This window comes from Gouania willdenowi, chromosome 10 (assembly GCF_900634775.1).
Source record: "Gouania willdenowi chromosome 10, fGouWil2.1, whole genome shotgun sequence".
NCBI lineage: Eukaryota > Metazoa > Chordata > Actinopteri > Blenniiformes > Gobiesocidae > Gouania > Gouania willdenowi.
Window position 1 is genome coordinate 31,862,272 of NC_041053.1, and position 22,941 is coordinate 31,885,212.

The 22,941-nt window shown below is 37.3% G+C and overlaps 2 protein-coding genes across 4 annotated transcripts in view; both read right to left on the reverse strand.

The window, feature by feature from the left end:
* Positions 1–297, reverse strand: part of med12 (mediator complex subunit 12) — a 37,251-nt gene extending 36,954 nt beyond the window's left edge. For both annotated transcript variants that reach the window (XM_028458752.1, XM_028458751.1), the window contains exon 1: positions 157–297. In XM_028458752.1, the coding sequence (XP_028314553.1) occupies positions 157–258 (102 nt within the window). In that variant the 5' untranslated portion in view covers positions 259–297. The remainder of the gene's footprint in view (positions 1–156) is intronic.
* Positions 298–2,060: 1,763 nt separating this feature from the next.
* wu:fb13g09 (multidrug resistance-associated protein 5) overlaps positions 2,061–22,941 on the reverse strand; it is a 34,767-nt gene continuing 13,886 nt past the window's right edge. For both annotated transcript variants that reach the window (XM_028459388.1, XM_028459389.1), the window contains 20 exons: positions 21,760–22,110; positions 21,581–21,652; positions 20,638–20,762; positions 20,473–20,545; positions 20,157–20,360; positions 19,045–19,170; positions 18,669–18,783; positions 18,378–18,562; positions 17,867–18,013; positions 17,069–17,198; positions 15,517–15,670; positions 10,704–10,832; positions 10,312–10,498; positions 8,646–8,735; positions 7,512–7,704; positions 7,269–7,428; positions 6,526–6,604; positions 6,335–6,448; positions 5,627–5,791; positions 2,061–3,156 (listed from right to left, as the gene is read on the reverse strand). In XM_028459388.1, the coding sequence (XP_028315189.1) occupies positions 3,064–3,156; positions 5,627–5,791; positions 6,335–6,448; positions 6,526–6,604; positions 7,269–7,428; positions 7,512–7,704; positions 8,646–8,735; positions 10,312–10,498; positions 10,704–10,832; positions 15,517–15,670; positions 17,069–17,198; positions 17,867–18,013; positions 18,378–18,562; positions 18,669–18,783; positions 19,045–19,170; positions 20,157–20,360; positions 20,473–20,545; positions 20,638–20,762; positions 21,581–21,652; positions 21,760–22,110 (2,892 nt within the window). In that variant the 3' untranslated portion in view covers positions 2,061–3,063. The remainder of the gene's footprint in view (positions 3,157–5,626; positions 5,792–6,334; positions 6,449–6,525; positions 6,605–7,268; positions 7,429–7,511; positions 7,705–8,645; positions 8,736–10,311; positions 10,499–10,703; positions 10,833–15,516; positions 15,671–17,068; positions 17,199–17,866; positions 18,014–18,377; positions 18,563–18,668; positions 18,784–19,044; positions 19,171–20,156; positions 20,361–20,472; positions 20,546–20,637; positions 20,763–21,580; positions 21,653–21,759; positions 22,111–22,941) is intronic.

A 22,941-nucleotide genomic window follows, 5' to 3' on the forward strand; every position in this document is an offset into this window, starting at 1 on the left:
GCTGAGCTAGCTGCCAATCTGATAACTCGCAGCTCATTGTTATTACTAGGCCTGTCTCCAGGCTAACCGCTGTTAGCTGCCTGCAACAGCTTCTCCACTGAACAGCACAAAGACACTATTTACAGCCATTAAGACTTTTGAAATGTGAATTCTGACCTCCTTTTGCTTTGGATCTTGCGGATAAACGTCTGGAGGACCAAGCCGGGGCCGCTTTAAAGGCCGGTGTTCGTAACTTAAGATCCCGAAAGCAGCCATCATCCAGCGGCATCACAGCCAAGCTCTCCTCCGGCAAGCGAAGCCACTTCCTCCGCAGCCTCCGCCTTCAATATAAGAGCATCACCTTTACTGTGAAACAGCCACGAAAAAAACTAAACAAAAACAATAAATATTTCTCAATTGTGTCACGAAAACTCATTTTTATTTTTTAGAGTTGTACCTGTTTTTAGTAACAGATAAAAAAAAAAAAAAAGCTGATTTCACTAATAGTATTTTTAACATTTTTGTAAAAAAATATGTAAAACTCAAGGCCTGGGGGCCTAATCTGGTCATTGAGATAGTCCAATTTGGCCCTCTGGAGAAAGTAAAAAAGAAAGAAAGAAAAAAAAAAAAGAAAAAGAAAAAAAAAAAAAAAAATATATATATATATATATATATATATATATATATATATATATATATATATATATATATAATTCAGTTGTCGATATCTCAGCCCTTCTAAATACACTAATTCAATGAAACTCCACAATATTTGGAGGATTGCAATTACCACTATTTCATCACATGACTGCTGTCATTTTAAATCTCAAATTGTTCAAAAGACTAAATTTTCCTAAAATTATTTCTCAAAAATTCCTGAAATTAAATAAAAATTTGTCATAAGATCAAATCAAATTTATAAGAGAAAATCCTGCAGGGACTGATATCTGTTTTGGATATCTTCGGCACCTTATATACTTTATGTATCATTTATACATCAAAGTGCAAACCTGGGGACATTATTGTTGTAATTCCTCATTTTCCCACCTAAAATCTGTGGCCCCTGAAGAACAAAATATACATTATATTTGACCCCTGAACTAAAATGAGTTTGACACCCCTGTTATAGATTGACACCATAAATTGTGTCATCATATTTTCAGGATGGTCACAATTAATCACAGCAGCCAATATTCAATGTATTTTTACGACCATCACCAGATCCCCAAAATAAAGTGCATTAATCCAACTTTTCTGAAGATGTGTCAGAGGGGGCAGTGCAGCACCGCAAGAGACAAGAAAGAAAACCAAGTGAAAAACAAACAGATGTCTGGGTGTATTTTCAGGTTGATTACATTTTAAACTAATTCCCCTAAAGTACTGTACCACATATCTGCCTTATTCTGAGTCCAATGACCAAATGATGCTCGACTGACTTTAATATCATGAAATAGAAAAAGCACACATTCATGGGAGTCGAGACCAACCATGCATATGCAGATATCCAAGTAAGATCCGAAGAATAAAATGCATATTCAAATTTACACATTTTCAAGGTTTAAAATGAATCAGTGTTTAGTTATTTCTTTGAATATTCAGTTCAAAACCTAATGAAAACAAAAACTGTGGTTATTTGATTTTATTGATTCAAAAACAATATTGTAAATATACAAAAACCAAAAACAGATAAGTGGCATAATAATTCCAGCAAGTTTATTTTGTCTTCTTTTTTTAAATTAATTAATTCATTTAACGTTTCATTTATTCAGACAACTTATTTTCAGGAAATTTGAACTCCTGGCTGACATGTTTCGACTGTCAACAGTCAGTCTTCCTCAGAGGTGATTGCTTTGATGTTACCCTACAAGTTCTTTCATAAGGAAAGCATCAAAGCATCTACTGACAACTTCCATGTGTCCTAATTGGGACAGAAGAAAACAAACACTAACGTTGGATCAAAGAAGTCACTGAGATCAGGAAGCGGCGCAAAATACATATATATAAAAAAACAGACCTTTGGACACAGGGATCTATAAAAATCACTTTATTTAAAAAAAGAAAAAAAAGAATAATCCTTTATATTAAAAATCTCAATTCACAAAAATATATATCAACATTACAGTCTCAAGTGTACAAAGGCAATCTTGAAAGTGTATCAAAGCAATAGCAGATTATTGCACTCTCCATGATTGTTCAGCACATACTTAAGGCAGACATTTATCTTCAACAAGCTTGTGAAAATATCATTTGAAGACACATCCAGATGTTATTCACAGTCAACTTTGTTGCAATTGAGAACATATTCTCGTTGAATCCTTTCGTCATGTCCAGAATGACCACGAGTCTAAAATGTGCACATTGTATATGAAAATATTAGCTTTTAAATAGCGGTACCTGCTTGAATGGCTAACTCTATTATGTAGCCTGAAAGTGTTTATAGCTCTAGGCACATTTTGAATCTGCAACAAATGACTAAAATGATTGAAATCTCACCAAAAACAAATTAAGAAATAAAGAAAACACTTTCATTATAGTTCACACAGTGTTTGCTTGGAATGAACAAAAGGTCTAAATACACTATATGACATAAATATTGCAAATGAACATGCAAAGTCCAAAACTTAAACATCCAATAATAACAAAGTTATCTTCCTAATAGTAAAAGTCAGCACTCACTGAATTCAAACCCAAAAAGTCTTAAAAGTCAAAACAGCAAAATCTAATTTGGAGTCAGACTCCTTCAGAAAACAAGGAAGCACCAGACTTGAGGAATATAAAGTGCAACTGTTGTAGTCCAAACTCTCCTTTTACCAGCAGTTGGTTTTTTTCCTGTGGTTTTCTGACACACACTCAATAAACACATTGTGTTACATGGTACTTTGTGTGTTGTAACTTGACGTGTTGATCCGTCAGGTCCTTTTAGTCTTTGGTCAGAAAATAAACAAACAGGGTTTTACTGAGTTCTCACTATTTCTAAATGCGCCGCCGTCACTTCCTGGCAGGGCTGGGGTAGGTGTGCAATTCACATGTTTCACTGCATATACTGAGGAATCACAGTCGAAGATCGGCTCCAGTGCATCTCCTTTATGTGCTTTGGTTTTCTGATGCCTCCACCATGGCTCTGAATCTTGAGTTTTCATCTGCCAGCAAAGCAGCAGGACTGTCGCATTCCAAAATCTGAAATAATGGAAAAGAAAAAAAAACAAATAAATAAAAAAATCAGTGAAAGCATTCACACCTGGCTATGTTTTCACACTAAATATTGCAGCATGACTTAAGTCAGAGCGTAAAACATTCATCATAATTCACCCACATAGCTTTAAATAAGTAAAGCTAGTACGACCAGTGATGATCACCATTATTTTAAACTGACAGCTTTGATTCTTGCATATATCTATATTATTATTTTTTCTACTGTAATGTGTGCACTTCTATTCATTTCTTATTTAGTTAACAGTATTTTACTTACTGTATGTTTTCTTTTCTTTAGTATTTCATCTTTTCATTTGTAATATATAGCCTCTGTGACACAAGTAGTTTCCCCCTGAAATAAATAAACTATTTTTATAATTTTTATTCTGATTGTCATGCTGCTAGAAGCCCATGTTTAGGGCACTTCTTTCAGAGCCTCAGTGTCCATCCACTTTTACATTTTCAATAAAATATCCATTCATTTAAGTCGTCACACTTTATTCTCTTTTAAAAAAATAGATATTGGCCTAAAATACACAAAAAAAAAGAAGAAGCGCTTAATACAGGAGACAAGAGCTCTCAGAGAGCGCAAACCACCAAGCGCCGAATCTTCTTTTTTCCTGATATTGTCAGTTATCTGGACCAGTAATCCTGATCATGGTACCATGATCATTCACACTTTAAATGCTTGGAGGAAATGTATTTCCCCATTAAAATCGTAATGAAATGTGCGATTCGGATTTGATTGGAATGAAACTTGGTGTGGTAATTGATGAACCAACCCGACATTACTGAGTCAAATTTCATAAAGATCAGTCAATTACAAATGGAGATATAATTTTTTAAAATTTCACCAATGATGAGAGAGAGATTTTTTTGATTTGTGAAAATGATCCAGAATCAGTAAATTGAGCCTGGACCCCTTCCAAAATTAAATGGAATCTTCCATTGCCTAAGGTCTATCTTCTGTTAGAATTTTGTCAAAATCGGTTAAGAACTTTTGACATAATCTCGCAAACAAACAAAACGACGATGAAAATATGACCTATTTGGCAGAGCTAATAATATGGTAGCTTTGGAGAGATGTGTCAGCAATCAGGATATTAACCTACATCACCTTAAAGAAGCTTGAAAGTTTCAGTGAGTCCAGTCAATGTTGGCTTAATATACACTTTTCCCTCGAGGCACTGAGCTCTTCTCCCATTTATTATCCTTGCTGAGCTGACCCACTTCAGATCCTACTTCCTTCATTGTGTCCCATGTTCTTTTGCGGAGATTGATCACTGTGTAGCGGCTATTCAAAAGCTGAGTCATATTATTGAGCTTTTGGCTGGGAGGAGCCAAAAGCAGAGCCACTGCTGGTCCATAACGAGCTGCTTTAGGACTCATAGTCCCCTTCCTTTGAGTCCAACTGGGAAAAAGCCCAGGAAACACTAGGGAAATGATCTCTCTTTACTGGTTTGGGGATGAATGGTCGTCTCTCTCTTTAACACAGTCACAGGTAGACCAAAGGTATTGAAATAATATGAATGTTTTGCAAATCCTACTTTCATTGATCACCTTTAACACATTGAAAATAATGAAATTGGGGACTGTATTACTAAATTATGGCTTATTTCCAACATGCAGTCCACAGTCTAATTTTATGCGGCCCACAAAGTAAACATATAAATTGACTGAAAAAGATACACAAAACAAAAACACGAATGCATAAATAAAAAATACAAATACTCAAACACACAAAACTACTACAGAAACCAACAAAAAGACAATGGTAATACACAAAATGACTCCAAACAACACAATACGACAACAAAAATGCTCAAATTTACAGAAAATGACAATAGTACACAAAAAACAACAAAAACAGAAAAAAAATGACTCTGCAAACCACAGTACTAACAAACAAGCAAAACAATATGACTCCTAAAACATACATTTGAAAGGAAAAATACACAAAAGGACAACACAAATGCACACAATGCAATCATCACAAGTAAGACAACACCAACATACACAGAATGACAGAAAAACACACAATTACGATAAAAACTCTGTTTGCTGCATTAATGCTCAGATTGGTCATTATTCTAAATACTGACGTGAATGTTGATATGGTGGCCCTTAGCTCAAACAAACACATTTTTGTGGCCCCCGCTGTGACAGAACTTGCCCACCTCTGTTTTAAAGTGTATCTAGGTGATAAATCCTTAGAGGGCTGAACTTAACATAGTTCCACGGTTAAATGCTGACAAAGAAACTGGTTGTAGGCATCTGTCGACCACTGACAAAAGTGGGCCTGGAAAACCACTTAGGTTAAATGTGACCTGTCTCATCCCATCCATCAGCTCATAGTCACTGCTGGGTGGAGTAAATTAACAGCATTTCACATGGCAAATTGGTTTCAGCCAACAGGCCCGGAATGCGCACTGAGTCGTGCTGCATTTGTGCGCACCTGGCCGTTGTCCAGCACCATGACCCTGCTGCAGGTCATCACAGTGTTGAGGCGATGTGCGATGACGAGAGTGGTGCAACTGTCAAACGCACAGCGGATGGTCCTCTGGATAAGACGGTCGGTTTCTGTGTCGATGGCTGCTGTCGCTTCGTCCAAAATTAGAATCTAAAAATAAACAAAAAGCCAAGACATTACCACAGGAAACCATTCGGAATAAATGTAAAATATACTGAATCAATAGTTTGTTTAGTTTAACATCCATATATCTCAACAAGCTAAAACCATTACAGATGAATATGATAGAATAAATAGATAATTTGTGAGAATTTTCCAGCTTTTAAAAAATAATTCCGATTTAATACCACTGTAAATAATGCATAGTATTACAACCCCCATTGTATTTTATCTACAACTTATATGGTAAGTTACAAAAACTGTTTTCTTCCTGCGGGCCAGAATATACGATCTGGTGGGCTGAACTTGGCCCGCTGGTCTCGAGTTTGACATATGTGGTTTAATAAGTTCAACTCTTTACAAGCTGCAGTAAGGAAGCTGACCACTAGGTGGAAGCAGTATCTCATCTGCTGTACGTAGTGATAAAAGTTGCCAGCCTTAATCCCATTTACTGTATGAATATCTTCATTCATTTGTGTATTCACTAATCTGAAACAATGACCCCCTAAAGCTACAGGAGGGTCCAATCAGCACCTTGCTGTTCCTCAGCAGAGCTCTGGCCACACAGAGAAGCTGCCGTTCCCCGACTGAGAAGTTGTCACCGTTTTCCGTCACCTCTGAGTGGAGCGTATGGGGCAACTGGCTGATCTAAAGACGAGGCCAAACAGAGGAATCAGGACAATTGGTCCAGTCGTACAGTGTATTATTTACACTGCAGCACTTACCATATCTTTGATGTGCGTTTTCTCAAGAGCTTCCCAGATCTCAGAGTCTGTGAATTGATCCCATGGATCCAAATTGCTCCTACCAAGGAGAAACAAATATTCATCTAATGGACTCAATATGTGGTTTTCATATTAAGACTCGGCATGCAATATACCCAATCGTGATAACAAGCATTTCTTGCTCCAGCTGAATGAATTCACACCCAACAAATCAGCTTGAAGCGAGATTTATTTTTTCTTTTCTTTTTTTTTTTTAAACTGCCATTTTATTTTAAATCCCTCTCGTCTCTCGTTTATTTTCCACAAAACCTGGCACAGTTTTAGTTTTAATTGTAAAGCCAGTTGAAATGACATGCAACACTTTTCCGTAAGACATTTTTCAGCAGACAGTGAAAATTAATGAAGGCATGAGTTTAAAAAGTTTACTGACAATAAAGTGATCCAACTATAACATGCTTCACATTTTTAGAGAGAAAAACACATTTTACAGCTTCTACAAAGCTGTAGAAAAAGAGGTAAGGAAATAATTTTCCATTTATTCCCAGGTTTCTAAGAATTGGTATGATCTAATTAAACTTTATGCCAAAATATAATGAATGTGTGTGTGTGTATCTTCCTGTTTGGGGGGCTTAAAGTAAAACCATTATTAGTATTTGGATCCTTTTCAATCATCTTTGTTTACCATCATCTATAAATCACATATATGATGAATAAAAAGGAAGAAAGGATAATAACTGGCTCACCTGACTGTACCAATAAAGAGCACGGGCTCCTGAGGAATGATGGCTAGCTTGCTGCGTAGGTCATCCAGGCCTATTTGTGCAATATTGATCCCATCAATGATAATGGAGCCTCCAGTGAGCTCAACCAGTCGGAACAAAGCTACTCCCAAAGAGGACTTTCCTGCAAACACAGAGGAAAAAGAAGTTAAGGGAGACTATACCTGAAGATGCTACTGACAAGTGAATGCACCAAAGTGGAATAACCTGATCCTGTGCGTCCCACAATCCCAATGGTCTCTCCAGGGATAATGGTGAAGGACACGCCCTTGAGGACCAGTGGCAGATCTGTACGGTAGCACATCCTGACATCCTGGAAGGTGATCTTTCCATCATGTGGCCAAAAGGGGGCAGGAGTGTTCATCTCTGTGCTCCGTTTGGGTGCTTCACTCTCTAGACTCTGAGGTAAAGAGAGACAGTGGCATTTATATCTCTTAATCTCTATGTAGATGCAAAACCCATCCAGTTTTTTAATGGCCCACTTACACTCAAAATTCCAGCGCTGCTACTGGTTGTGTGTGTTGAACAGATGCATTTGTCATACAACTCCATACACAGACAATATTTGCTCTCCTTCACTGATCTTATTTAGGGCTGCTCGATTATAGGAACAATGATAATCACGATTATTTTAGTCATAATTGAAATCACGATTATTCAAACGATTATTTGTCAACCAAGTTTTTTTTTTATTTTTTGTACAGAAAAACATAAAATATATTCTTTAAACATGAATAAAATCCTTCGAACACTAAATCCAAGTATGCTCACTTTTGCACAAAACAAACTTCCTGCACATGATGTGTCTTTGCTCTAGGTCTTCATCATCAAACCCACAGTGTTTCCATAGAAGAGAATTTGACTTGCCTTGCTTGTTTACCAAGTGTTTTTGCTGCGTTTCTTCTGCCATGTTTCAAGACCATGAGTAACAACTTTCCTCGTGTTAGTCTGCAGGCTAGCTTTAGCTTTGAGAGGGGCGGGGCAGAGGGGAGGAGCTTGCATGTGCATGGGTTAAACAGCTCAATGTTAGTATTAATGTGTGTGCCAAGCTTTATTATTTGTAGATGTCTGAAATAGTGGGTCTGTTTTATTTAGGCGAATAAAACATATGTAAAAAAAATAAATAAATAAAATAATTAAAAAAAAAAAAGTTTTTGTTTTTTATAATTGTTTTTCTCGATTATGTTATTTTTGTAATCTTTGGGTGTAATAATCAAAATCTTAATCGAATTTCGATTAAGTGAGCAGCCCTAATCTTAGGTTGTTCCCAGACTTAACCCCAGGCCGACTATCTATAGTCCCATAATGCACTCTCCCCAGCGAGCTAATCAATGCACTTACCTTTATGTAATGATTGATCCTCTCAACAGATGTAAACCGAGCCTCAGTCTCTGAAAGCAGCCTCACAGTAAACTGAAACAAGCCGGTCAGCTGCAAGACAAAGCACAAGTGGAAAGTTCCAACAATTAATGATGGAAAATGTCTCACAATTTTAACACAAAGCAACTGTCATTTGTCTGTCATGTTCCTTTCAGCACTGCAGCATTAAAACAGCTAAAAAACAATAAACAGCCTGATAAGCAAAATCATCGCTAATGAGTGTCCTGTTAATCGATTTAAACTCCTCCGTGTAGCGCTGTTGGTTTTAGATGTTCACTTCTCTGATGCACCTGAATCTAATAAATGTGTGATCAAGCTCTGCAGGCTTAAACTGATCCTGAAGGGTTACTGCCCTGCATGTTTAGACATTTTTGCTAAAGCAAAACTCAAAAGAACCATGAGGCATAAAATAAAAGCTTAATGCACTATTATAGGTTTCTTTCATTAAAAGCTGACATTACTCATTTCCCAGATGCAAGTAGAAGAAAAAAGTGCATCCTTAAAACAGTAGCACAATCACACAATACATTTGTTTAAAAAAAAAAAAAACGAATAAAGATAGTTTTTGTTTTTGTTTTTAAAGGAAAGGGAGAATAAAACTGTGAAGATAGCTTAATAACAGTTTCTATATGGAATGACAAGTGAAGGATGTGATTTGGCCACTTACGATAAAGCATTTACATTAGGACATGACATAGTGGTGAGCAATCAGCCCAATTTCCTGATACGATTCAGATGATTGAAGCCTCGGTTCAATTACAAACCGATTTCCAATTATTTTTTTTCCATTTAACATCAGTCAGCTGCTTAATCATTTTACTTCCTCTATGAGTTACACCTCACAGCATCTTCAATATTGTATAGTGTGAATAAAATAAACAAGTAAGGTGGATTTGCCTGATTATTGTTACAATTTTAAAAATGTAAATAATCAATCTATGGATTGTGATTAATCGCTCATCTTCTTTTTTCCAATACCCCCAATATGACATCAAATACAGTTATGGCCACTGTTCGCACACAAGCTGCCACTAGGCACAGAAATTAATGAAACCTTAAGATGACCTGTGAGCCTCCAGTGCACAGAACAAAGTACAAGTCAGAAAGAGGTTTTATTAACGTGGCCATGTGCAACCCCTGGTGAAGCCGGTATTGTGGTCACATTGATTAAACTGGCTGCTATTAACATCGATGACACTGAGCTGCAGCCATCCTGTAGTCAGTGCAGTGAGGTAGAATACGTTTTCTTGATTTATTATTTAATTTGTGTTGAATGTGATTAAGATAAAGTGAATAAATCACAGGAATATGAGATAGTTGTGTGGATGCCATTTTTTTGTTTCAATTTAATGCAAAAATTTCCTGGAATCTAGTTTAAATAAACAAAATAAATATTTGCATATCGGAAAATTACCAAATTCGGCTTTTGTTAAAAATACAATAAAACAGTAAGGCCAGAAAAGCAACACAAGGACATAAATCTAATATGTATATATAGATATTTTAAATGTCTTTTAGACAGTATTTACTTTACAGTCCTTCCTCAGTGCAGATCATCCAAACACTAACATGCCAAGCTTTTCTGCAGGGCTCTGCATATATTGGGTGTTGAACGTCGTTTACCAACCTGAACAGCGTACGATATGGCCAGGCCTGCATAAGCCGGAGGTATCTGATTGTGCATGAAGACAATGAGAAGTGCTACAGCTGTGATAAGGGCGATACTGATCAGGTCCAGGCGGACAGCCAGCCAACGCATGGCACAGCTAAAGAGGTAGAAGGATGCCTGGTTGGTGTCCAGTAGTTCCTGATATCTGGAGGATAAAAAAATACTGAGTCCACTTCTGCAAAAGCAAACAAATCAGGTTCTACTCTTGCTGAGGGGTGTTTCTTATTTTTATTTTTATTTAGTGTGAAATATAATGTATTTACTAGCTGAAGGGAGAAGGGAAAACAGAAAGGAAAGATAAGATGAAAGGTCTAATAAGGTGCCTTGCAGAAATAAACCATCATATGTACCTCTGGAGAAAGTCTGGTCCTCTACCGTAAGCGTGGATAGTGGAGAGTCCCTGGAGACTGCTGGTAATATGAGAGGTAAATGGTGATTGGCTGATGTTCTCCAGCCGTTTCAGCTCACGGATCAGAACTCTGCAATAGCAAACAGACAAAGACATGGTTTTGTTATTTTTTCTTCTTCAATTTCCCCAAACAGTCCATAACAGGCAAGAAGAGATCCATCCATACACAGGACAGAGAGGTACTGTATACACAGAGGTGACTAAAGTACTAGTCTTCAGTCCTCAAGTAAAAGTATTGATACTTGAATAAAAATGACTCTGGTAAAAGTATTGAAGTTGCTCCCTTACTTGAGTAAAAGTTAAAAAGTACATGCTACTAAATGTACTTACGTAAAAAGTAAAATAAATGTCCCTTCAACAATAGGACAGGGTTTTTAAAACAGCAAATTCCATATCTTTTATTTTTTAAAGAACTTGTAGAAAACTGGTACATGGAAGTTAAATATGTTACCTTTGAACACCTGGAGAATTTAGCACTCATAATAAATAAATAAAATGTGTCAAAGAAAAAAAAAAATGCAAACGCTCAATTAAATCCAGAGCAGCTTTGAGTTTAACATTTTAAAAAACCAAAAAGGTAAGCTACCTGCCAAACAAAAAAAGCTGAAACTATCAACATTTTTCATTTAGCCTCAAGAGAATCATGTTCTCCAGGTTTCTGGAATGGAGACGTGCCTTTTTGCTGAAAAGCCATTCACAAGCAGCAGAAGCGGGTAGTGGCATGTTTAGTTTGAGTGACAAGGTCGCAAAAGTAACAAGCTCCTTTTTAAAATGTAAGCAGTAGAAAATACAGATATTTGTTTAAAAAAGTAAAGAGTAAAAGTAAAAAGTCACCTAAAAAATAAATACTCAAGTTCAGTACAAACAAGAAAAAATGACTTAAAGGGCCCATGTTAAGCTAAATCAACTTTTCTGTGCTTTAAACATCAACAAAGTGCTATTTGCGCTTTATACACATGCCCAAAGTGTTTTTTTCATTGATTCCCTCAATCGTTAGTTAGAGGGTGATTTGCTCCTTTCTTACTGCAGGGTGAGCCCAAACACCTCGCTCCAATTTGATGACGCGTTCCCACTTTAATGACAAATTTGACGCGGCACTGAGCTGGAGAAGCCGCGCCTCCAAGAAGCTCTCTGCCGTGATTGACATGTAAACAGACACACCTACAAAGGTGAGCATTTCAGCATCCTTCGTGCAGTGCTATGTATGTATTTTCTACAGTCTATGTATATACCAGTAAACGCCCCGCCCCCACGCTCTGTCTCGTGTTTATAAAACAGCATGAGCTCGGCTACGGAGTGGGTGGGAGGAGGGCAGGCCGTCCTCTGGGCCTACGTCACCGTGCGGGGAGGAGGAAGTCAGCAAATCAGCCTGTTTGTGTAGAGTTGCTCAGAAAGTGACTTTTCAGAAGCTAAAACTCTAGAAAACAGGAGAGTTTGGGAAAATAAACCTCAAATACTATGTTTTTGGGTTCTTAGAAAAAATGGAGATGGGTGAAAAATAGAATGATATGGGACCTTTAAAGAATAACTAAACCCCTGATTTCTCCTGACCTGCTACTAGGAAGGAAATTTTAAAATTGTCTTGATTATGGGCGGGGCTCCTGGAGCAGTTAAGACACACCCAGTCTATAATACAAAATCTCCAATGAACAATCTATGCTATGTAAACTAGCTACTCATTACTCTATATACCTCTATTCACTATTCTCTTAATCCAACCTACTCGCCACAGATTTTAGATCGCACAGGTGCTGGTTTTTATAAAAGGGGAGGGGCTAACTGTGCTTGTTTTTAATGCAAGATGGTCCCAAAACGTCACATGATCTCATTCTCAGCCAATAGCAAAAATCAATTAGGGTTTCAACCCATAGAGGGCAGTCACTGACATTTTAAATTGAAGTACCTTTGACTAAAATGTTGAAAATTGGACCAGGATCAATCAACAACATTAATTAATACCCAAATATATTTGTATTTGGCAGAAAAAAAGTGTTTTTTGGGGTTTAGGTACTCTTTAAGTACAGTAACTAAATATTTGTACATCGTTACTTGTCACCTCTGGGTATAGATTAGGTGACAGAATGAGTCAAATCTGTAAAATAATTGTGGATTTCTACATTGTGTGCATTGTTATTCAAACGAGAGTATAAATGGTTTGTGTTGCAGATGTGAACTTCTCAACTTAAACCTGATCCTTCCCGTGGCCTCCCAACTGGAACACTGGGGTTTGATCCCAAGTCACTCAAAGGTCTGCATGATTTTCTCAATTGCATGCTGGTTTTTCAGGATACTATGGTTTCCTTTCATGCTATGTGCATGGCTGGGATTCTTGTGTGTGTGTGTGCGCGTGCATGTGTAGAGCGTACTCAGTCACTATTCTAAAATATAAAAGGCGAGTGTAGATCGATTTTTCCTATTTAAAAAAATCTATTTCTTAAAACATGGCAACGGCAAACAACACATATTGACACTTGGCAGGCAAATATTGAAACGGTAAACAGCATCACCTCAAAAGATGATGATGTGTTGAGTAAGAAAAACATTCTCAGGAAAAACTATCTGCTTCTTGATAGTTACGTGCCAAGCAATGAATGACATCACACAGAAACAACCTGAGGGTGAGAGAAACTCCACATTTATGTGAAGCAGAGGTTCTCTGACAAAGGTCTGGTCCCTTTCCACTTCTATGTGCCAGGGCCGAATAGATAGTGCACAGTATTTACGGGTGTCCAATGAATCATGTGGGTTGCTCATAAAAGCCGGGAAGAGAAAAGAGAACATGAGCCTCTGCCGCTTTGAGGCAGCGCTAACAAACATGTTTACACCGTAGGCAATAAAAGCTGCTTTAAACGTGGATAATTTCAATGGGAGACTCAGCGGGATACAGTATTCATAGTTACCCTCTGATGTTGTAACTTTTGAAGATAGAATATTTCCTGCTGTTATACAGCTTTAAATATATGTTAATTTCTTCATTTTTTTTTTTTTTAATCAAAACCCTGACTACAGGAATTACAATACTAGTACGACATTTCAGCAAAATTAAAACTAAAAATCAGATTTGTGGTCTGACAATAAAAAGCAGCATCAATGCAAGACAATGATAAAACAGTAAACTCCATCTTGAATGTGAATCTCATCCATGTAAGGCAGACTTTACACAGCAGTAGTGATGGAGCCATACTCTTCTCATATAGTGGAAATAATATGACTCCCATCACTATTGCCATGAGAAACAATGTTCCCAATCTCACCTATAGAGGAAATAAGATATCTTGGTTATTTCCCAAGACACCAAGTAGCTATGGTTCCCTTTGGTGGATTCACTTTTATTGCACAATTGCAGAGAAAACGTTGACTAGAAAAGGAGTCGGAGAAGATTGCTGGAGGTGCACAAACAATGATTACCGCGTGAGTGTGGCTATGAAAAAGTAACCAGTCGAGTTCAACAGGTTCAGTGGTAGAAGATTATTGCAGTATTTCATTCACAACTGAGCCATTAATTACCTCAACTTGTATTACTTTTGATGATTGGCAACTAATTGCCTTTGGATTCTTTTATAATAATAAAGAAAACAGCAAGGATTTACAACAATTTAACATGATAGGAATCATTTCCATCACATTTTGAAGCTTTATAGTGCAGAGTGTATCGTTCCACCTCTAATGTTAAGGTGCAGTCGGTAACTCTTATAAAAGTGACTTTTTATCATATTTGCTAAAGCTGTCACTATGTAAGGACAGCTTTACAACAAAAAAAACAGACTCATTGAGCCCCCCTGCTGCTCCTACAGCCTTTGGCAGATTGCCAGAATGCACCGTGACCGAGTAAAAGGAACCAATCAGAGCCAGGATTGTGTTTGATGGACTGTCTGACAGCTGTTGCTCACAGTCCCCGCCCCTTTCCGGTGGCTGGAGCGCCGTCTTTTTTACAGTGTATGGTCTGGACAAGTAGAAGATGGAATTGGCTTTTCTGCTTGAAAGGTAATTACTTCTGCTGGATTTACATTATGTTTGATTTATAATTGTTACACTAGAACTCTGTAGTGCATGTGTTGTACATGTGCACGCAGCAGCCTCCGTGTGGGCTGCTGTAAGTGACACTGTGTTGCTGCTGCTAGAATCTGGTGTGTGCACATTAAAAGAGAAGCGCTGCAGTAATGTGCTTTTAACAGAGCATGTCACATTACTGTGATATTGCTGTCGGGCTAACGTTAGCTTGTTAGCTCCTCTGAGGGAGGGACTTTGGAAAGTTTGGAGGCAGGGCAAGAGAGCAGCAGTGTGAGAGGGATCTGAAAGTTGCAGACTGCAACTTTAAACCATGAAAACTACATAATCCAGCTTTTATCAATTAGACAACATGAAACCACACAAAATCATACCAACAAACCAGAAAAAAAGAAATAAACACAAATTCAAGGAACACATTGCTTTGTAGTATTGAGTGAAAAGTAGATTATCCATCTACGGTGATGAATGGCATGCCAAATCTTGTCGATAAAGAGCAAATAATACAAATGACGTGATTACTATCGGGTCTTCTTTTACATGCGAATCCAACACAAAGTCAACAGTGTTTATTAAATTACAATGTTATTGCACTTCTTTAAACTGAAACGTAATTTTGTTGCTCTGTAACATGTGCAATGACAAAGATTGATTTGATTTCTAGCCTTTTTTCATTTATAACGTGAGTGGATGTGGGTACTTGGTTGAACATATTCACACATGATGCGAGTGAGAGAATGTCTGACCTGGAAACCCGGTTGATAACGAAGAGGAAGATCCCCAAAGGCAGGACTGAGATCAGAAACCAGGGGAAGATTATGCCCACCATCCCCATGCAGAAGCACACCAAGGTCAGGTTCTGCAGCAGCATTTCAGCCTGCATGGTCAGACGCACGTCCACTATGAGAATTAAAAAAAATAAAAGGAAAAATAAATACATACACATGATTGAAGCATATTAAAGCATCCATAGCTGTTTCGTTAACTTAATGGTTCTGTATATGTGAGAAATTGTAATATAAAGAAGATCTGCATTATAGGGGACAAATCTATAAATAAAAGAATTCAAAAACAAGAGCACTAGAGCCAAATATTGTCTTTGTCAGGTATTGGCAGTTATCTCTGTATCAGTGATATCCTGATCATGGTACCATGATCGTTTACACTTTAAATCCTTCCTTTATCCCCATTAATAATGACACAGTAGTGCTGGGCAATTTTGCTTTAAAAAAAAAAAAAAAAAAAATCTCTGATTTTTTTTAAAAGAAAAATCTGAGTTTCGATTCAATTTTCTTGTTTTAATGCACTTAAAAATTACTGCAGACATCAGATATATTGTCAAAAGTTCAACTTTATTGCTGTGATTGTTTTCAAGAGTTAAAATGTATCAAACAATCCCAAAATAAAGAGGAAATGAGGCTCTGTCATTTAACAATTTCAAGCTTTAACCCAGGTTTAAGCAAAAGTGCAACAGCAACTTCAAAGTAGCTCAAATTTTCTGAATAAGAAATCAAATAACTACATATTTTATAACATAAAACATTACAATTAAAAAAATAATAAACTCTTTCCTTAGCATCTCAGTGCGAATAAAACATTAATCATGCCTGTGGCACACATATAGCCTACTCAAAGGGTAAACACATGTAAACAAAGAGGGGGCTGGCTCACATCGTGCTACGGTAACCCCACAAGGACGGAACGCAAAAAAGTCCGAAAAAACTGTGGTGGGGAATTTTTTTTTAAAAAGATTTAAAAAGAAATTTATTGTATTTTTTTTTTTTTTTTAAAAACTCGAATTTGAAAAATAAAAATTGTTTTTAACTACAAATTGGATAAATCTATTAAATCGATTTTTGCCCATCCCTATGATACGATTGGTACCCATTTTTGGGATGAAATCTGTAATCCGGATCCAATCCAGATGAAACTCAGTGGGGTAATTGAGGCACCAACCCAACATAACAGTCTCATTTCATAAATATTGTTCAATTACAAATGCATAATAATTTTGAAATTTTGCCAATTATGAGAGATGAAGATTTTTGGCTTTTTGAAACTGATCCAGAATCAGTAAATTGATACAGATCCCCTACGTAATTTAATGGAATCTTCCATGGGGTAAAGTCTTTCTTTGGGTAAAATGTTGTCACAATCCATTAAGTACTTTTGAAGTAATCCTGCTAAAAGACAAAAAAATAAGTAAATGACGCCCAACCACACCATCCTGTCAACCAGTATGACTTCACTGATTGCCCTGAGGGAAAAGGTTCACCGTCGCGACAAATGGTGCCTCACCCTCATCCATGTCCCTGGAGAAGCGGGTCAGGATGCGACCCAGAGGTGTGGTGTCGAAAAAGTGCATCGGGCTGAGGAGGAGCCGACGGAACAACTTGTCGTGAAGTGCAGAGGCAGCCTTCACTGTGCACTGTCCACAGACAAACACACACAATATCAACACGAACCCTGACATGCATGAACAACATTAGAAAACATTCTAAAATGACAGCTTCAAGTGAATCTTTGATGTGTTCCCTCTCAAACAGAACAAACACACAACGATAAATACGGTGGCGCTCGCATGTTGCCTGCAGCACAAAAAGGCAAACCTCACCATAAGCTAAATATGTGCACAGAGGTGTGCAGCTATTTTCTGCTTTGCACAGGCCAAACTGTCAAACGCTCTAATGAGTTTCTGGGAAAGTGACATAAATGTCATGACCTGATGAACAAGGGAACACTTCAGAGATTGTATGAAAATTATACGTAGCAGCCGAGACTGAATGAACTCCAATAATGGAAAAAATTTACACTTAATGATCTTATAACAGCTAGGGGTAAAAAAAAAAAAAAAAAAAAAAAAAGATTAGCCAGCTATGAGGAATTAACAATTTATGTGGCACACATTAATGTGGGGACCTAACCTTTGCAGTGCATGTCAGGATGGGTTATATAGAACCAGAGCAAACGTACCGCGGGGGCTGGCAACACACTCAACCACACAAAGACTATTAAAGGGGAGCAAAATTTAAACTGTACAGCTCACAGATGACAGTTTTGACATTTTTCTGTGGTTGTGATGATGAAAAGCCGCACCTTGACAAACACTAGTCCTCTCATCGTCTTCAGCAACAAAGCAGCTCCCATGGAGATGACATAAACTGTTGAGTAGTATTGAATGTGAGGGTTGAGTCGCATGCTGTTGCTCGCTATCGTTTCATTCTCCCTGAGTAATGATGCATTCTGGGGGCAGATGGAGCAAAAAATTATTAGAACTGCAAGAAATTAGAACCGCATTCTCCTGTAAGATAAAAGAATATAATAACTGAAATACACACTGTAATCAGCCAGTTGGCTCCAGTTTACTGTTCCCAGCACTTTTCTTAAAGACAGCCAGTGCTCGCTCAACTGTGCTTTTGTTTCTCAGGGCCAGTGATTTTAATTACATTTACAATTCTGTGGCAATATTAATCATGCATATATTCAGATTAACACTCATTTGCCACAGCCTATTGTAGTATGTCAGTTATTGTTCTTTCAGGTGCTAAATGAAAGCTAAAGAGATGCGTTGGTTAAAATTGTAGGAGGTTAATGCTGCTCAACTCACCCCACTGCCCTGCCCGATCCAGTGACTAAGCCACCAATTACTGAAGGCAATGCTGCCTGTGGTGGAGAGGAAGAGGATGATGTTGAGGACGAAGACCCCATGACCTCCAGCAGCTTTAATGTAGGCTCCGTACACAGACCAGGCAACAGCACCAGAGCCTTTTTCCTCAGCTTTCATCAGTCGTTCTTCACCAAAGAAGAAAGAAAATCAACAACAGACATTTCTCATACCCAGCGCCTCTGTTATATGTGTACATGTGACACTACAAAAAGTGGCAAAGTATTTATTTACCTCCACTTTTGATCTCCGATTTTGCTACGACCTTGACAACATCCACAGCCAGGTCAGCCTTCTTTCTTTCAGCAGCAGACGTTTGTTTGTTTTTAAAGTTTTCTTTTACCAAACGCTGAGGGGCAAAAAGGTGAAAGTTGTGAGAGTTTTAGAATTTCAAAAGTGACGACAATCGTACAAAGAAAGTCAATCAAACCAATATTATTGGCAACATTATCTTTAGCAGCAGTAGAATTATTTTGAATGAAAACTATGAATTTTATTTCATTTATTTATTTCGCACACATGATGCTTCAAAAATTCTTAGCTCGGAAATAGTTCAAAATTATTGCGTAGTGGAACCAAAGATGCCTTATTCAAGAACACTCAACCTCACCTCGTGTTGCATGCTGTTGAACAGGGTGGCGTAGTCCCGTTCTTTACTCATTAGCAGTGAATGGGTGCCATGCTCGGAAATCTGCCCATCCTTCATCAGGATAACATCATCGCACTGAGGCAGGTACTAAAAAAGTACATCAAAACAGAGGAAGAACATGACACGTTAAATACATCTTAGAGCAGTAGTTCCCAAGCTTTTTTTTTAGGATTTTATTTTAGATCATGTTTGTTATGCTATGTAACAAATACAGAGTAGCTAGGATTAGTGTACGAAGTGCCAAGACGCTGAGATATTTTCATACTATATTTTATTTTATTTTTTCTTTCTTTTCTTTGTACTGCATTTTATTTGAACAAGATTTGTATTTTACAAAGTGAAAGTACTGAACACAATTAAGGATTCAGTGTTTTAATTTGAAAATGAATAATAATTTAACTTTTAGTAACATACAGGTACACAAGTACAGCTGAATGGTATGATTATGCATTCTAAATGTTAGAATTGCACTCTTAGCACCCAATTACAAAAAATTGTAAAAATAATTTAAAAAAAATAAAAAATAAAATAAAAACAGATACATACATACAGTATGCAAACACAAACATACACAAAAAAAGGCATGAATAAGAGAATTTTTTTTAAAAAAAGAATGAAAAAAGTGGGGGGAGTGAATAATACATTGTTTAATATCTTTATTTTATGGAATAATTGTTGTTATTAAAGTAAATAATAATAATGCATATAGCGCTTTATCATAGACACTCAAAGCGCTTTACACAATGAAAGCATTATTTTTTCCCTCCACATTTAGAGGTGGTAAGCTACTATTGTAGCCACAGCTGCCCTGGGGCAGACTATTTTTAATCAGTAATTACTTTTATCAGTTACTAGACATTTCAGGCAACCCCATGGTTGAAAAACTCTGTCTTCCAGCTTTAAACTTTTTTAAAACTTTTGTCAAAGTGCCTTTTAAATGTGTAGCTACTTCTAAGCTTCTTTAAATGTCCCATTTCACATATTATTATTTAAGGGGGTGGAAAAAAGAAGAAGCATTTTTTACATTGTAAATCTAAATTAATGAGTGTGAGTAAATTATCCACTCTACTTGCCTGCAGCTGGTGTGTCACAAACAGCACGGTCCTGCCTTTAGCAGCACCCAGTATGGCTTTATTAAAAACGTGAGAACCAACGCAAGCATCCACAGCGCTCAGTGGGTCGTCTAGGAGGAGTATGGGTCTCTCGCTGTAGAGTGCACGTGCCATGCTGACTCTCTGACGCTGCCCTCCACTCAGGTTCGCTCCTCTTTCACCAATCTGGACAGAAAAAAAACAGCTGCATTACAATTCAAACGGAGACTGTTGGCCTGAACAGTTGAAACATCTCCGACAATCTATGACAGTTTGTTCCAAAAGCAACAGCTGATACCTCTGTCATGTCGCCGTATGGAAGCTCAGCTACATCTGGAAGAAGACAGCATGCTTCCAGCACTGCACTGTATCTGATGTAGGAACAGTAATATATGTTAGGGTACATCTTTCCTCCAGTCTTTTTCAGTTTCTAATTACATCATTTTACAACAGTTAGTCGTACCTGTTTGAGTCGTACGCATTTCCAAACAGGATGTTCTCCCTTAGCGAGTCATTGAGGATCCAGGCTTGTTGGGAAACATAAGCAAAACCCCCATTGACAGCTACATTTCCTTCTAGCAGCGTCATCTGTGATTAAAAAAAAAGAAAATTGATAACTCATAATAAATGCCAATTACTATGATCAAATAGCAGAGGTGAAAGTAACGGATTACTCACGTTACTGTAATTGAGTTGCTTTTATGGGTACTTGTACTTTTTTTAATACATTTCTAAATCAGAAATTTCACTTGCATTTAAGTACATTTTAAAAGAAGTAATTTGTTACATTTCTACACCCAACCTTTACTGAGTAAATTATTATTTTTTGTTTTTTAATGATCAGCAGACATTGTGAAACTACAAAAAAATGATATGATCAGACAACAATCAAATGCATCACATCATAGCCGACCAATCAGAATAAACGTAATGCATGCCATTAAAACAGCATTAAATGCTGGTTATTTTCTCAGTTTTAGAGTTAATAAATGTAGCTATACTTAGAGCCTGAGATTTCTTTTACAGATGCCTTTGTGGAAAGCAGTTGTGCAAGATTTCATCTCTTCTTCATTTTTTAAATGTATACATGAAATGATTACTGCATGCAAGGGAACCGTGGCAAGGTTTATTACCAAAAATAAACGTGTGTGGTGAAAGTACCGAATAACTTTTACTTTGAGTACAATTTAATTGAGCTAGAATACAATTTCAATCAAGTAACAGTACTTCTACTTGAGTAGGAAATATCAGTACCCTATACACCTCTGTCGAATGTTTCATTTTATTGTTTATTTTATTCATTTAAAAAGCAAATGCAACAGTATTTAACATAAGAATAAAAAGTAGTAAACCCTTAAGGCAGAGACTCATTAAAAATAGGTTATTTACATTTGGGTAAAAACTACCTGTCCCAATAAAGCAGACAGAAGAGAGCTCTTCCCACTTCCAACACCTCCACAAATGCCGACCAGAGAACCCTGGGGAAAAAATAAATAAAAAATACAATAAGCAAATGTATTCATGTGGGTAAAGGCTTCCCCAAAAAAGACAAAACTCCTTAATAGACATTACACTTTTGCTTTACCATTTTAACTCGAAGGTCAATGCGGTGCAGGGTCTTGTGAAGAGGAGGTCGAATACTTTGAGTGGAGGAGATGGTGCTTTGAGGACTCTCCTGCTCCATGTTGGTAAGGAGACTTTGTGCATTGGGGCCTTCTTTGGTGTTTTTGCTGTCGTCACTTGTAATATACAGACTGAGCTTCTCCCTGCGCAGCACACGCTTCATGCCTCCTCGTTTCTTAGCAGGTGGATTTGGTTTTATGGCAGCAGAGCGTGCCTTTTCCCACGCCAGAGTAGCATCCTGAAATTCAACCGCATTGCCAGAGTCCTCTACTTTGACCAAAACAACCTCTCTGTTTTCCATCATGAAGAGCCTCTGTGAAATCACAAGTTATTCAGAATTTTAGTGTTAAAAATGGAGGGTTTTGTGCTGATAATTTACTAATCCAACTTGTAAATTGTAGCATAATAACACAGACAGTAAGCACACAAAGCACTGAAGAATGTTGTCTTTGGATGTAAACTATGTTGGTGCTTCTGCACTTTTTCCCAAAACATGGAGCACTTTTGCCTTTTGGTGCATCATCTGGAAAAATGAGTGCTTAGCGTTAGAGCACCTGGACCCATTGAACAATCTCTCACCAACATGCAACTTTTATGGTGTGTTTGAGGACAGACTGTCCATAATGTGCAGAAACATTCCTAAACTTTTTTGGCAGAATCCTTGGAGTTCAGTCTGCTGGCTTTCTTACATAATTTGTTCCCAGTTATCCAGATCATTCATCTAATCAAATCTATAATCTGACAGGTGATAATCCATTACCATATTTCTTCCTTGCAGGTGTCAAGCTTATAGTTTTGATTGTCCAATGTTTTTTTTAACCACAAAATAAACAGTTTGAAATAGTGAAACCTCATTTAACTGAACCCAAAAATGAGCTCAATCTGGTTTAAACTAGTTTGTGATGATTTACAATAATTTAAATCTGGACCAATTATGTTGAAACCAATTTCTAGGTAGGTCGTAATTAGTGCCTGAACAGAATTTGAACGCAGTCGATTAACATTCATGTTATTACAAGGGAACCAAATTCAGTGCAAGTTTTCCACATTTGATTTACCCAAAACTGAGTTAACTTAACCATTTGAACTGTGGATCAGGCAGTGTGACATACAGCAGATACTTTTTGTACCAATAGAACTGTGC